This window comes from Salvelinus alpinus, chromosome 6, assembly GCF_045679555.1.
Source record: "Salvelinus alpinus chromosome 6, SLU_Salpinus.1, whole genome shotgun sequence".
Taxonomy (NCBI): domain Eukaryota; kingdom Metazoa; phylum Chordata; class Actinopteri; order Salmoniformes; family Salmonidae; genus Salvelinus; species Salvelinus alpinus.
In genome coordinates this window covers 2,291,373-2,307,874 of record NC_092091.1, presented here as the reverse complement: position 1 = coordinate 2,307,874, position 16,502 = coordinate 2,291,373, and the positions used below count along the sequence as shown (strand labels likewise).

At 45.5% G+C, this 16,502-nt stretch overlaps 1 protein-coding gene across 1 annotated transcript in view; it reads right to left on the bottom strand.

Moving 5' to 3' along the window:
• Positions 1 to 1,332: 1,332 nt before the first annotated feature.
• Positions 1,333 to 16,502, bottom strand: part of ca12 (carbonic anhydrase XII) — an 84,902-nt gene continuing 69,732 nt past the window's right edge. Inside the window, exons 6-9 of the mRNA XM_071405125.1 lie at positions 15,202 to 15,265; positions 12,254 to 12,411; positions 9,851 to 9,977; positions 1,333 to 4,500 (exon numbers count right to left, since the gene is read on the bottom strand). Of these exons, the coding sequence (XP_071261226.1) occupies positions 3,578 to 4,500; positions 9,851 to 9,977; positions 12,254 to 12,411; positions 15,202 to 15,265 (1,272 nt within the window). The 3' untranslated portion in view covers positions 1,333 to 3,577. The remainder of the gene's footprint in view (positions 4,501 to 9,850; positions 9,978 to 12,253; positions 12,412 to 15,201; positions 15,266 to 16,502) is intronic.

Below are 16,502 nucleotides of genomic sequence, written 5' to 3'. Positions count from 1 at the left end.
GCGTATTTCTGGGTAAGTCTTTAAGAGTGAATACAACTGTGAGTCTTTCTGGGTAAGTCTCTAAGAGCTTTGCACAGCTGGATTGTACAATATTTGCCCATTATTCTTTAAAAAATTCTTCAAGCTCTGTGAAGTTGATTGTTGCTCATCGACAGACAGCCATTTTCAAGTCCTGCCATAGATTTTCAAGCCGATTTAAATCAAAACTGTAACTAGGTCACTCAGGAGCATTAATTGTTTTCTTGGTAAGCAACTAATGTAGATTTTGCCTTGTGTTTTAAGGTTGTTGTCCTGCTGAAAGGCGAATTTGTTTCCCAGTGTCTGTTGGAAAGCAGATTGAACCAGATTTTCCTCTAGGATTTTGCCTGTGCTTATAGCTGTATTCCCTTTATTTTTATCCTAAGAAAAGCTCTAGTCCTTGCTAATGACAAGCATACCCATAACATGATGCAGCAACCACCATCTCGAAAAGATGAAAAGTGGTACTCAGTGATGTGCTGGATTTTCCCCAAACATAACGCTTTGTATTCAGGACAAAAAGTTCATTTCTTTGCCACATCTTTAGCTGTATTACCTTGTTGCATAGTAACTCTACCTCCATGTACATATTACCTCAATTACCTCGACTAACCGGTACCCCCGCACATTGACTCTGTACCCCCTCACATTACCCCCTGTATATAGCCTCGCTATTGTTATTTTACTGCTGCTGTTTAATTATTTGTTACTTTTATTTTCTATTTTTTACTTATCTATTTTCGACTTAACACTTTTTTTTCTCCCTTAAAACTTCTTAAAGCATTTGATTTGATTTGAAACAGGATTCATGTCTTGGAATATTTTTTATTCTATACAGGTTTCCTTCTTTTCACTCTGTTAGTATTGTGGAGTAACTCCAATGTTGTTGATCCATCCTCAGTTTCCTCCTATCACAGCCATTACACTGCGTACCTGTTTTAAAATCAACATTAGTCTCATTGTGAAATCCCTGAGCGATTTCCTTCAGCTCCGGCAACTGAGTTAAATAAACATTTTATTTGTCACATTTTATTTTATTTCACCTTTATTTAACCAGGTAAGCTAGTTGAGAACAAGTTCTCATTTGTAACTGCGACCTGGCCAAGATAAATGCACCAAATACAGCAGGTGTAGTAGACCTTATTGTGAAATGTGAAATGCTTACTTACAAGCTCTTAATTAACCAACAATGCAGTTCAAGAAATAGAGTTAAGAAAATATTTACTAAATAAACTGAAGTTAAAAAAAAAAAATAACACAATAAAATAACAACAACGAGGCTATATACAGGGGTTACCGGTACAGAGTCAATGTGCGGGGGTACAGGTTAGTCTAGGTAATTTGTACATGTAGTTAGGGGTGAAGTGCCTATGGATAGATAGTAAACAGCCAGTAGCAGCAGAGTAAAAACAAAGGGGGGGTGTCAATGTAAATAGTCTGGGAGGCCATTTGATGAAATGTTCAGGAGTCTTATTGCTTGGGGGTAAAAGCTGTTAAGGAGCCTTTTGGACCTAGACTTGGCGCTCCGGTACTTGACGTGCGGTAGCAGAGAGAGCAGTCTATGACTTGGGTGACCGGAGTCTTTGACAATGTTTTGGGCCTTCCTCTGACACCAGTTAATATATACACTACCAGTCAAAAGTTTAGACACACCTACTCATTCAAGGGATTTTCTTTATTTTTACTATTTTCTACATTGTAGAATAATAGTGAATACAACCAAACTATGAAATAACACAAATAATAATTTGAGATTCTTCAAAGTAGCCACCCTTTGCCTTGTTGACAGCTTTGCACATTCTTGGCATTCTCTCAACCAGCTTCATGAGGTAGTCACCTGGAATGCATTTCAATTAACAGGTGTTCCTTGTTAAAAGTTAATTTGTGGAATTTCTTTTCTTCTTAATGCGTTCGAGCCAACGAGCCAATCAGTTGTGGTGTGACAAGGTAGGGATGGTATACAGAAGATAGCCCTATTTGGTAAAGGACCAAGTCCATATTATGGCAAGAACAGCTCAAATAAGCAAAGAGAAACGACAGTCCATCATTACTTTAAGACATGAAGGTCAGTCAATACGGAACATTTCAAGAACTTTGAAAGTTTCTTCAAGAGAGTTACCTCTGCTGCAGAGGATAAATTCCTTAGAGTTAACTGCACCTCAGATTGCAGCCCAAATAAATGCTTCACAGAGTTCAAGTAACAGACACATCTCTACATCAACTGTTCAGAGGAGACTGCGTGAATCAGGCCTTCATGGTCGAATTTCTGCAAAGAAAACACTGCTTTTTTCCCCGTTCACATCGAACAATCGTGCCCTTATTTGCGAGGCATTGAAAAACCTCCTTGGTATTTGTAGTTGATACTTTGCTTGAAATGCACTACTCGATTTAGGGACCTTACAGATAACTGTATATGTGGGGTACAGAGATGAGGTAGTCAATCAAAAAATCATGTTAACCCCTATTATTGAACACAGAGTGAGTCCATGCAACTTCTACCCCATCTCTTGCCAGCAGCATACCACCCTGCATCCCACTGCTGGCTTACTTCTGAAGCTAAGCAGGGTTGGTCCTGGTCAGTCCCTGGATGGGAGACCAGATGCTGCTGGATGTGGTTTTGGAAGGCCAGTAGGAGGCTCCCTTTCCTCAGGTCTAAAGAAATATCCCAATTCCCCAGGGAAGTGATCGGGACATTGCCCTGTGTAGGGTGCTGTATTTTGAATGGGGATGTTAAACGGGTGTCCTGACTCTCTGTGGTCACTAAAGATCTCATGGTACTTATTGTAGGAGTAGGGGTGTTAACCCCGGTGTCCTGGCTAAATTCCCAATCTGACCATCATGGTCACCTAATCATCCCTGTCTCATTTATCCCTGTAACTATTCCCCAGGTCGTTGTTGTAAATTATGCCATTTGTTAAGCACATCTTTACTTCTGAACTTATTTAGGCACAAAGGCGTTGAATACTTATTGACTCAAGACATTTCAGCTTAAAAAAAATGTTGGGATACAACAATTATAATTACAAATAAAATTCCACTTTGACATTATGTGGTATTGTGTGTAGATCAGGAGAACAAAATATCAACGTAATACATTTTAAATTCAGGCTGTAACACAACAACATGTGGAAAAACTAAAGGGGGTGGGAATATTTCCTGAAGGTTTGACAAAAACAATGGATATATGCTGCCCAAACAGCTGTGCAAGGTTGATAGAATCAAATTCAAAATGATTCACAACTGTGATTTCTGCCAAATGTGTTTCCACCAGACATACACAATCAATACATCCTCATTTTCGTTTTCTTAGTCATTTTGAACATTTTCTATCATTTTTATTTCACTTTGAAAACATGGAGTAGGTTGTGTAGATCAACAGGTGAAAAAAATCACCTTAATCCCATTTTAGATAGAACTTTATTAAGGCAGCAAAATGTGAAGACAGCACAAAGATTGTGTAAATTTTCACTCACGACTGTAGATTGAGCTGAGGGCGAGGCTGATGGTGGTTGCACTAGCTATAGGTTTAGGATCTAAAGATTATACATCTGGCTGGACTCTAGTCCTCCCACTCCATAGGCTGGAGCCATGGGATTGGCTGATTGGGTTTCCTAGGCACGGCAGCAGGGGCAGGAGCGAAGCCTGATTGGTGCTTGGAGAGGGTGTTGGTCTGCTGCTTCTTTGTTGACCCTCTCTGTCCCACTATGGTCTGCTGATGAGCTGTGGAACCCCTCTGCCCTGTTCCCCCCAAGGCCTGGTCCAGCTTCAGGGCCTCATCTGTGGCTGATCTCCCCCGGAGGAGCTGTCTGATGGTGAGCAGAGCCAGGTCAGACTTACAGCCCAGGTAGCTGCGCAGGTTGAGCTCTGGGAACAGAGTTTCTCTGAGAGCCTGGACCAGCTGGGTGTCTGTATGGGGAAGGGATCTCCCTCTGCTCAGCTGGCGAGACACGTTCTGCTCCAAGGAGACGTAGCACAGCATGTCCTCGCTCAGACCTGACTTCCACACAGGTTGCCTGTTCTGCTGGTTCTTCCGGGGAGAGGGGACTAGTCTGGCAGCTCCTGCCCCGCCGGATGGCACCTTATTGGGCTTCAGCCACTGCTGCTTGAGGCTGAACTGGGTCTGAGACCAGGTGTTCTGGTGGTGCTTGGACCCAATATGGCTCTGGGTCCAGCCTTTCTGGTGGTTTTTGAGATCATTCCACTTCTTGCCCGGTGCTCTGGGCTTCTTGGGCAGGAGCTTGTTGAGCTCATCCTGGTCTGCCAGGTCTGCCAGGTCTCCATCTAACAGCTGGTTGAGCCCATCCAGGTCTGCCAGGTCTCCATCTAACAGCTGGTTGAGCCCATCCAGGTCTGCCAGGTCTCCACCTAACAGCTGGTTGAGCCCATCCTGGTCTGCCAGGTCTCCACCTAACAGCTGGTTGATGACCTGCCTCCTCAGGAACGGAGAGGTGACCGTCTGAGTAGCACCCCGTAGTCCTCTGCCTGAATCAAATACAGAGCCAAGTACAATAGAGTTTAAGTCCCAGAGACATGTCCTATACGGTGTGGCGTTGACCTGGTGCATGCAGCGGCATGGCCAATTGGGAGACATTGAAAGTAAGATTCAGATTCCCCTTCTGAAGGTAGACGGGTCCCCCAACCCCCCGCCCCCTCCGCCCCAGGCAAGCTAGAGGAAGAGGAGATACAGCACTGCCATGCCAAAGAAGAGCCATACTCAGAGAATCCTGCTTTTATAAAGAAGCGTACAGCCCTTTGGAAATGGAAAGTGAATTTGAAGAGATGAGAATAACATGCAGATTCCTGTCATACTGTCAAGACCGCAGAGCAGAGGTCATACAGACTATATTATGGTATGTGGATCTATAGTGTGTGGTGAACCGCCACTGAAGAGAGGGCTGGCAAGTCACATTTATGAGCAGAGGGAGAGCATCTCATTTCATCCCATTCTGGAGGGGGTAACGGTTCATTTCTAGAGACATGAAGCACGCCCCGTCTTTTAAAAGCTCATTTCATGACGATCAAGTCAGAGAGAAAGTCAGGAATAAAGTGGAGAATAATCAAGGATCAACTCGGGAAAAAATAAATAAAAGGATCAACTTGAAAAGAGAAAGTCGGAAAAAGCATCAAAGAAGACAGAGAAGCACAGTTACGGTAAGTTACGGTAAATTACAGTAAATTACGGTAAGTTACGGTAAGCACTAAGCAGACACCCAGAAACCATAACCAGGTGATAGCAGACGAGCCACAGACAGTTTGACAGCCCTGGTCTCTACCCCACAGATCTCATCCACCCACACCGACCCTAACCGAGCACCATCCCCAGTTCATACCTCCCTAATCCAACACCAACCCCAGTTCATACATCCCTAATCCAGCACCAACCCCAGTTCATACCTCCCTAACCCAGCACCAACCCCAGTTCATACCACCCTAACCCAGCACCAACCCCAGTTCATACCTCCCTAACCCAGCACCAACCCCAGTTCATACCTCCCTAATCCAGCAACAACCCCAGTTCATACCTCCCTAATCCAGCACCAACCCCAGTTCATACCTCCCTAATCCAGCACCAACCCCAGTTCATACCTCCCTAATCCAGCACCAACCCCAGTTCATCCCTCCCTAATCCAGCACCAACCCCAGTTCATCCCTCCCTAACCCAGCACCAACCCCAGTTCATACCACCCTAACCCAACACCAACCCCAGTTCATACCACCCTAACCCAGCACCAACCCCAGTTCATACCTCCCTAATCCAGCACCAACCCCAGTTCATACCTCCCTAATCCAGCACCAACCCCAGTTCATACCACCCTAACCCAGCACCAACCCCAGTTCATACCTCCCTAATCCAGCACCAACCCCAGTTCATACCTCCCTAATCCAGCACCAACCCCAGTTCATACCACCCTAACCCAGCACCAACCCCAGTTCATACCACCCTAACCCAACACCAACCCCAGTTCATACCTCCCTAATCCAGCACCAACCCCAGTTCATACCTCCCTAATCCAGCACCAACCCCAGTTCATACCTCCCTAATCCAGCACCAACCCCAGTTCATCCCTCCCTAATCCAGCACCAACCCCAGTTCATCCCTCCCTAACCCAGCACCAACCCCAGTTCATACCACCCTAACCCAACACCAACCCCAGTTCATACCACCCTAACCCAGCACCAACCCCAGTTCATACCTCCCTAATCCAGCACCAACCCCAGTTCATACCTCCCTAATCCAGCACCAACCCCAGTTCATACCACCCTAACCCAGCACCAACCCCAGTTCATACCTCCCTAATCCAGCACCAACCCCAGTTCATACCTCCCTAATCCAGCACCAACCCCAGTTCATACCACCCTAACCCAGCACCAACCCCAGTTCATACCACCCTAACCCAACACCAACCCCAGTTCATACCTCCCTAATCCAGCACCAACCCCAGTTCATACCTCCCTAATCCAGCACCAACCCCAGTTCATACCTCCCTAATCCAGCACCAACCCCAGTTCATACCTCCCTAACCCAGCACCAACCCCAGTTCATACCTCCCTAATCCAACACCAACCCCAGTTCATACCTCCCTAACCCAGCACCAACCCCAGTTCATACCTCCCTAATCCAGCACCAACCCCAGTTCATACCTCCCTAATCCAGCACCAACCCCAGTTCATACCTCCCTAATCCAGCACCAACCCCAGTTCATACCACCCTAACCCAGCACCAACCCCAGTTCATACCTCCCTAATCCAGCACCAACCCCAGTTCATACCTCCCTAATCCAGCACCAACCCCAGTTCATACCACCCTAACCCAGCACCAACCCCAGTTCATACCACCCTAACCCAGCACCAACCCCAGTTCATACCTCCCTAATCCAGCACCAACCCCAGTTCATACCTCCCTAACCCAGCACCAACCCCAGTTCATACCACCCTAACCCAGCACCAACCCCAGTTCATACCTCCCTAATCCAGCACCAACCCCAGTTCATACCTCCCTAATCCAGCACCAACCCCAGTTCATACCTCCCTAATCCAGCACCAACCCCAGTTCATCCCTCCCTAATCCAGCACCAACCCCAGTTCATCCCTCCCTAACCCAGCACCAACCCCAGTTCATACCTCCCTAACCCAGCACCAACCCCAGTTCATACCTCCCTAATCCAGCACCAACCCCAGTTCATACCTCCCTAACCCAGCACCAACCCCAGTTCATACCTCCCTAATCCAGCACCAACCCCAGTTCATACCACCCTAATCCAACACCAACCCCAGTTCATACCTCCCTAATCCAGCACCAACCCCAGTTCATACCTCCCTAATCCAGCACCAACCCCAGTTCATACCTCCCTAATCCAGCACCAACCCCAGTTCATACCTCCCTAATCCAGCACCAACCCCAGTTCATCCCTCCCTAATCCAGCACCAACCCCAGTTCATCCCTCCCTAACCCAGCACCAACCCCAGTTCATACCTCCCTAACCCAGCACCAACCCCAGTTCATACCACCCTAACCCAACACCAACCCCAGTTCATACCACCCTAACCCAGCACCAACCCCAGTTCATACCTCCCTAATCCAGCACCAACCCCAGTTCATACCTCCCTAATCCAGCACCAACCCCAGTTCATACCACCCTAACCCAGCACCAACCCCAGTTCATACCTCCCTAATCCAGCACCAACCCCAGTTCATACCTCCCTAATCCAGCACCAACCCCAGTTCATACCACCCTAACCCAGCACCAACCCCAGTTCATACCACCCTAACCCAGCACCAACCCCAGTTCATACCTCCCTAATCCAGCACCAACCCCAGTTCATACCTCCCTAACCCAGCACCAACCCCAGTTCATACCACCCTAACCCAGCACCAACCCCAGTTCATACCTCCCTAATCCAGCACCAACCCCAGTTCATACCTCCCTAATCCAGCACCAACCCCAGTTCATACCTCCCTAACCCAGCACCAACCCCAGTTCATACCTCCCAAATCCAGCACCAACCCCAGTTCATACCTCCCTAATCCAGCACCAACCCCAGTTCATACCTCCCTAACCCAGAACCAACCCCAGTTCATACCTCCCTAACCCAGCACCAACCCCAGTTCATACCTCCCTAACCCAGCACCAACCCCAGTTCATACCTCCCTAACACAGAACCAACCCCAGTACATACCTCCCTAACCCAGCACCAACCCCAGTTCATACCTCCCTAACCCAGCACCAACCCCAGTTCATACCTCCCTAACCCAACACCAACCCCAGTTCATACCTCCCTAACCCAGCACCAACCCCAGTTCATACCACCCTAATCCAACACCAACCCAAGTTCATACCTCCCTAATCCAGCACCAACCCCAGTTCATACCTCCCTAATCCAGCACCAACCCCAGTTCATACCTCCCTAATCCAGCACCAACCCCAGTTCATACCTCCCTAACCCAGCACCAACCCGGTTAATCCCTCCCTAATCCAACACCAACCCCAGTTCATACCTCCCTAGCCCAGCACCAACCCCAGTTCATCCCTCCCTAATCCAACACCAACCCCAGTTCATACCTCCCTAATCCAGCACCAACCCCAGTTCATACCTCCCTAACCCAGCACCAACCCCAGTTCATACCACCCTAATCCAGCACCAGCCCCAGTTCATTCCTCCCTAACCCAGCACCAACCCCAGTTCATACCACCCTAATCCAACACCAACCCAAGTTCATACCTCCCTAATCCAGCACCAACCCCAGTTCATACCTCCCTAATCCAGCACCAACCCCAGTTCATACCTCCCTAATCCAGCACCAACCCCAGTTCATACCTCCCTAACCCATCACCAACCCCAGTTCATACCTCCCTAATCCATCACCAACCCCAGTTCATACCTCCCTAACCCAGCACCAACCCCAGTTCATACCTCCCTAACCCTTCACCAACCCCAGTTCATACCTCCCTAACCCATCACCAACCCCAGTTCATACCACCCTAATCCATCACCAACCCCAGTTCATACCTCCCTAACCCATCACCAACCCCAGTTCATACCTCCCTAATCCAACACCAACCCCAGTTCATACCTCCCTAATCCAGCACCAACCCCAGTTCATCCCTCCCTAATCCAACACCAACCCCAGTTCATACGTCCCTAACCCATCACCAACCCCAGTTCATACCTCCCTAATCCAACACCAACCCCAGTTCATACCACCCTAATCCATCACCAACCCCAGTTCATACCTCCCTAATCCAGCACCAACCCAGTTCATACCTCCCTAATCCAACACCAACCCCAGTTCATTACTCCCTAATCCAACACCAACCCCAGTTCATACCTCCCTAATCCAGCACCAACCCCAGTTCATCCCTCCCTAATCCAACACCAACCCCAGTTCATACCTCCCTAATCCAGCACCAACCCCAGTTCATACCTCCCTAATCCAACACCAACCCCAGTTCATACCTCCCTAATCCAGCACCAACCCCAGTTCATACCTCCCTAATCCATCACCAACCCCAGTTCATACCTCCCTAACCCTGCACCAACCCCAGTTCATACCTCCCTAACCCTGCACCAACCCAAGTTCATACCTCCCTAACCCAACACCAACCCCAGTTCATACCTCCCTAACCCTGCACCAACCCCAGTTCATACCACCCTAACCCTGCACCAACCCCAGTTCATACCTCCCTAACCCTGCACCAACCCCAGTTCATACCTCCCTAACCCTGCACCAACCCCAGTTCATACCTCCCTAACCCAGCACCAACCCCACTGTGGGGTAGTACTGTAGAAATACTGTGGTAATAATGTGGTAGGACTGTAGCACCATACTCACCCCCCTGGAAAGAGCAGAGCACAACTCTGTTGTCTGTGTACTGTGGTTTCCTGTAGTTGCTGTTCATGGCCACCGGGGACAACTCCTGTTGGTCGGAGGAGTAGATGGCCGTTGCCAGGGCCAGAAACTAAGGGCACAACAAAACCTCTCAGTCACACAGCGATGTTTCAGACAGAGACAGGGCCAGAAACTAAGGGCACAACAAAACCTCTCAGTCCCACAGCGATGTTTCAGACAGAGACAGGGCCAGAAACTAAGGGTTCAACAAAACCTCTCAGTCACACAGCGATGTTTCAGACAGAGACAGGGCCAGAAACTAAGGGCACAACAACACCTCTCAGTCACACAGCGATGTTTCAGACAGAGACAGGGCCGGAAACTAAGGGCACAACAACACCTCTCAGTCACACAGCGATGTTTCAGACAGAGACAGGGCCGGAAACTAAGGGCACAACAACACCTCTCAGTCACACAGCGATGTTTCAGACAGAGACAGGGCCAGAAACTAAGGGCACAACAACACCTCTCAGTCACACAGCGATGTTTCAGACAGAGACAGGGCCGGAAACTAAGGGCACAACAACACCTCTCAGTCACACAGCGATGTTTCAGACAGAGACAGGGCCGGAAACTAAGGGCACAACAACACCTCTCAGTCACACAGCGATGTTTCAGACAGAGACAGGGCCAGAAACTAAGGGCACAACAACACCTCTCAGTCCCACAGCGATGTTTCAGACAGAGACAGGGCCAGAAACTAAGGGTTCAACAAAACCTCTCAGTCCCACAGCGATGTTTCAGACAGAGACAGGGCCAGAAACTAAGGGTTCAACAAAACCTCTCAGTCCCACAGCGATGTTTCAGACGTGAGTGAGATGGACTAACCTGTTTGAGTGAGATGGACTAACCTGTTTGAGTGTGATGGACTAACCTGTTTGAGTGAGATGGACTAACCTGTTTGAGTGAGATGGACTAACCTGTTTGAGTGAGATGGACTAACCTGTTTGAGTGAGATGGACTAACCTGTTTGAGTGAGATGGACTAACCTGTTTGAGTGAGATGGACTAACCTGTTTGAGTGAGATGGACTAACCTGTTTGAGTGAGATGGACTAACCTGTTTGAGTGAGATGGACTAACCTGTTTGAGTGAGATGGACTAACCTGTTTGAGTGAGATGGACTAACCTGTTTGAGTGAGATGGACTAACCTGTTTGAGTGTGATGGACTAACCTGTTTGAGTGAGATGGACTAACCTGTTTGAGTGAGATGGACTAACCTGTTTGAGTGAGATGGACTAACCTGTTTGAGTGAGATGGACTAACCTGTTTGAGTGAGATGGACTAACCTGTTTGAGTGAGATGGACTAACCTGTTTGAGTGAGATGGACTAACCTGTTTGAGTGAGATGGACTAACCTGTTTGAGTGAGATGGACTAACCTGTTTGAGTGAGATGGACTAACCTGTTTGAGTGTGATGGACTAACCTGTTTGAGTGAGATGGACTAACCTGTTTGAGTGAGATGGACTAACCTGTTTGAGTGTGATGGACTAACCTGTTTGAGTGAGATGGACTAACCTGTTTGAGTGAGATGGACTAACCTGTTTGAGTGAGATGGACTAACCTGTTTGAGTGAGATGGACTAACCTGTTTGAGTGAGATGGACTAACCTGTTTGAGTGAGATGGACTAACCTGTTTGAGTGAGATGGACTAACCTGTTTGAGTGAGATGGACTAACCTGTTTGAGTGAGATGGACTAACCTGTTTGAGTGAGATGGACTAACCTGTTTGAGTGAGATGGACTAACCTGTTTGAGTGAGATGGACTAACCTGTTTGAGTGAGATGGACTAACCTGTTTGAGTGTGATGGACTAACCTGTTTGAGTGAGATGGACTAACCTGTTTGAGTGAGATGGACTAACCTGTTTGAGTGTGATGGACTAACCTGTTTGAGTGAGATGGACTAACCTGTTTGAGTGAGATGGACTAACCTGTTTGAGTGAGATGGACTAACCTGTTTGAGTGAGATGGACTAACCTGTTTGAGTGTGATGGACTAACCTGTTTGAGTGAGATGGACTAACCTGTTTGAGTGAGATGGACTAACCTGTTTGAGTGAGATGGACTAACCTGTTTGAGTGCGATGGACTAACCTGTTTGAGTGAGATGGACTAACCTGTTTGAGTGAGATGGACTAACCTGTTTGAGTGAGATGGACTAACCTGTTTGAGTGAGATGGACTAACCTGTTTGAGTGAGATGGACTAACCTGTTTGAGTGCGATGGACTAACCTGTTTGAGTGAGATGGACTAACCTGTTTGAGTGAGATGGACTAACCTGTTTGAGTGAGATGGACTAACCTGTTTGAGTGAGATGGACTAACCTGTTTGAGTGAGATGGACTAACCTGTTTGAGTGAGATGGTGACAGGGTTTTTGAACACAGTCCAAAGTACGCTGGGATAGCAGGGGGGAGTGGTCAACGAGCCATCATAGCGGTAGTATTCATCCAGGAGTGCAGGCAGCAGACTGCGGATGTTGAAGGCTGGGACCTGCACCCTCTGATCTACATGTTCCAATAGAATAGAATTAAATGGAATGGAAAAGGATGGAATATAATAGAAATGAATGGATTAGAAAAGAATGGAATAGAATATAATGGAATGGAATAGGATGGAATAGAATTAAATGGAATGGAATGGAATGGAATGGAATAGAATGGAATAGAATAGAATGGAATAGAATGGAATAAAATGGAATAGAATTAAATGGAATAGAATGGAATAGAATTAAATGGAATAGAATTAAATGGAATAGAATTAAATGGAATAGAATGGAATAGAATAGAATGGAATGGAATGGAATGGAATGGAATGGAATAGAATGGAATGGAATGGAATGGAATGGAATGGAATGGAATAGAATGGAATGGAATGGAATGGAATGGAATGGAATAGAATGGAATGGAATAGAATTAAATGGAATAGAATGGAATAGAATTAAATGGAATAGAATGGAAAATGATGGAATGGAATAGAATAGAATGGAATAGAATGAATGGAATAGAATGGAAAAGGATACAATGGAATAGAATGGAATAGAATGGAATGGAATGGAATAGAATGGAATAGAATGAATGGAATAGAATGGAAAAGGATGGAATGGAATAGAATGGAATAGAATGGAATGGAATGGAATAGAATGAATGGAATAGAATGGAAAAGGATGGAATAGAATGGAATGGAATGGAATAGAATGGAATGGAATAGAATGGAATAGAATGAATGGAATAGAATGGAAAAAGATGGAATGGAATAGAAATGAATAGAATGGAATGGAATGGAATAGAATGGAATGGAATAGAATGAATGGAATGGAATGGAAAAGGATGGAATGGAATAGAATGGAATAGAATGGAATGGAATATAATGGAATAGAATAGAATGGAATAGAATGGAATAGGATGGAATGGAATAGAATGGAATAGAATGGAATAGAATTAAATGGAATAGAATGGAAAATGATGGAATGGAATAGAATAGAATGGAATAGAATGAATGGAATAGAATGGAAAAGGATACAATGGAATAGAATGGAATGGAATGGAATAGAATGGAATAGAATGGAATAGAATGGAATAGAATGAATGGAATAGAATGGAAAAGGATGGAATGGAATAGAATGGAATAGAATGGAATAGAATGAATGGAATAGAATGGAAAAGGATGGAATAGAATGGAATGGAATGGAATGGAATAGAATGGAATAGAATGAATGGAATAGAATGGAAAAAGATGGAATGGAATAGAAATGAATAGAATGGAATGGAATAGAATGGAATGGAATAGATGGAATGGAATGGAAAAGGATGGAATGGAATAGAATGGAATAGAATGGAATGGAATATAATGGAATAGAATAGAATGGAATAGAATGGAATAGGATGGAATGGAATAGAATGGAATAGAATGGAATGGAATAGAATGGAATGGAATAGAATAGAATGGAATAGAATGGAATAGAATGGAATGGAATAGAATGGAATAGAATAGAATGGAATAAAATGGAATGGAATGGAATAGAATTGAATGGAATAGAATGGAATAGAATAGAATGGAATGGAATTGAATGGAATGGAATGGAATAGAATGGAATAGAATAGAATGGAATAGAATGGAATGGAATATAATGAAATGGAATGGAATGGAATAGAATGGAATGGAATAGAATGGAATGGAATAGAATAGAATGGAATAGAATGGAATAGAATGGAATAGAATGGAATGGAAGGGAATAGAATGGAATGGAATAGAATGAAATAGAATGGAATGGAATAGAATGGAATGGAATAGAATGGAATGGAATAGAATAGAATGGAATAGAATGGAATAGAATGGAATGGAATAGAATGGAATGGAAGGGAATAGAATGGAATGGAATAGAATGGAATAGAATGGAATTGAATATAATGGAATAGAATGGAATGGAATAGAATGGAATGGAATAGAATGGAATGGAATGGAATGGAATGGAATGGAATAGAATATTATGTAATGGAATAGGATGGAATAGAATGGAATGGAATAGAATGGAATAGAATGGAATAGAATGGAATTGAATAGAATGGAATAGAATGGAATGGAATAGAATGGAATGGAATAAAATAGAATGGAATGGAATGGAATAGAATGGAATAGAATGGAATTGAATAGAATGGAATAGAATGGAATGGAATGGAATAGAATAGAATGGAGTAGAATGGAATGGAAGGGAATGGAATAGAATATAATGGAATGGAATAGGATGGAATAGAATGGAATGGAATAGAATGGAATTGTATATAATGGAATAGAATGGAATGGAATAGAATGGAATGGAATAGAATGGAATGGAATAGAATGGAATTGAATAGAATGGAATAGAATGGAATGGAATAGGATATAATGGAATGGAATAGGATGGAATGGAATAGAATGGAATAGAATGGAATGGAATAGAATAGAATGGAATGGAATAGAATGGAATTGAATATAATGGAATAGAATGGAATGGAATAGAATAGAATGGAATAGAATAGAATGGAATAGAATGGAATGGAATGGAATGGAATAGAATGGAATGGAATGGAATGGAATAGAATGGAATGGAATAGAATGGAATGGAATGGAATAGAATGGAATGGAATGGAATTGAATGGAATAGAATGAATGGAATGGAATATAATGGAATGGAATAGAATGAATGGAATGGAATAGAATGAATGGAATAATCATCACCCTCTGATCTACCAGTCAAACACACACAACAGTTGTTTTCACGAACCATTACCATATAAACCAAATAGCCTAAAACGCACCTCTATATCTAATACCCTTGATGTACTTGAGGAACTGATCGAACGCTGGGTTGAATTCCCCGACCTGCAGCAGAGGCACAGTTAGTTAGTGATGCTCACTGATAAACAGTCCCAAATCACTCCCTATCCCTCCACCTGGCACTATCCCTTTGATGTTTGCAGATTTGTAAGGTGTAAGAATCCAAGAATTATGACCAAGGGGAAAGGGTAAGGAGCAATTTTGGGACTGTCAGAGTCTGTAGTGAGTCTCTCATCTCCTCTCCTCTCCATCTCCTCTCCTCTCCATCTCCTCTCCTCTCATCTCTCCTCCCTCTCCATCTCCTCTCCATCTCCTCTCCTCTCCTCTCCTCTCCATCTCCTCTCCTCTCCTCTCATCTCTCCTCCCTCTCCTCCCTCTCCTCTCCTCTCCTCTCCTCTCCTCTCCTCTCCTCCCTCTCCATCTCCTCTCCCTCTCATCTCCTCTCATCTCCTCTCCATCTCCTCTCCATCTCCTCTCCCTCTCATCTCCTCTCATCTCCTCTCCTCTCCTCTCCATCTCCTCTCCCTCTCATCTCCTCTCCATCTCCTCTCCTCTCCTCTCATCTCTCCTCCCTCTCCTCCCTCTCCTCTCCTCTCCTCTCCTCTCCTCTCCTCTCCTCTCCTCCCTCTCCATCTCCTCTCCCTCTCATCTCCTCTCATCTCCTCTCCATCTCCTCTCCATCTCCTCTCCCTCTCATCTCCTCCCTCTCCTCTCCTCTCCTCTCATCTCCTCTCCATCTCCTCTCCCTCTCATCTCCTCTCATCTCATCTCAACTCCATCTCATCTCCTCACCATCTCCACTCTTTTCTTATCCTCTCCTCTCTTCTCTCCATCTCCACTCTTTTCTTATCCTCTCCTCTCCTCTCCTCTCCTCTCCTCTCCTCCCTCTCCATCTCCTCTCCCTCTCATCTCCTCTCATCTCCTCTCCATCTCCTCTCCATCTCCTCTCCCTCTCATCTCCTCTCATCTCCTCTCCTCTCCTCTCCATCTCCTCTCCCTCTCATCTCCTCTCATCTCCTCTCATCTCCTCTCATCTCCTCTCATCTCATCTCAACTCCATCTCCTCTCCATCTCCACTCTTTTCTTATCCTCTCCTCTCTTCTCTCCATCTCCTCTCCTCTCCATCTCATCTCCTCTCCATCTCCTCTCCTCTCCTCTCATCTCCTCTCATCTCCTCTCATCTCCTCTCATCTCCTCTCATCTCATCTCAACTCCATCTCCTCTCCATCTCCACTCTTTTCTTATCCTCTCCTCTCTTCTCTCCATCTCCTCTCCTCTCCAT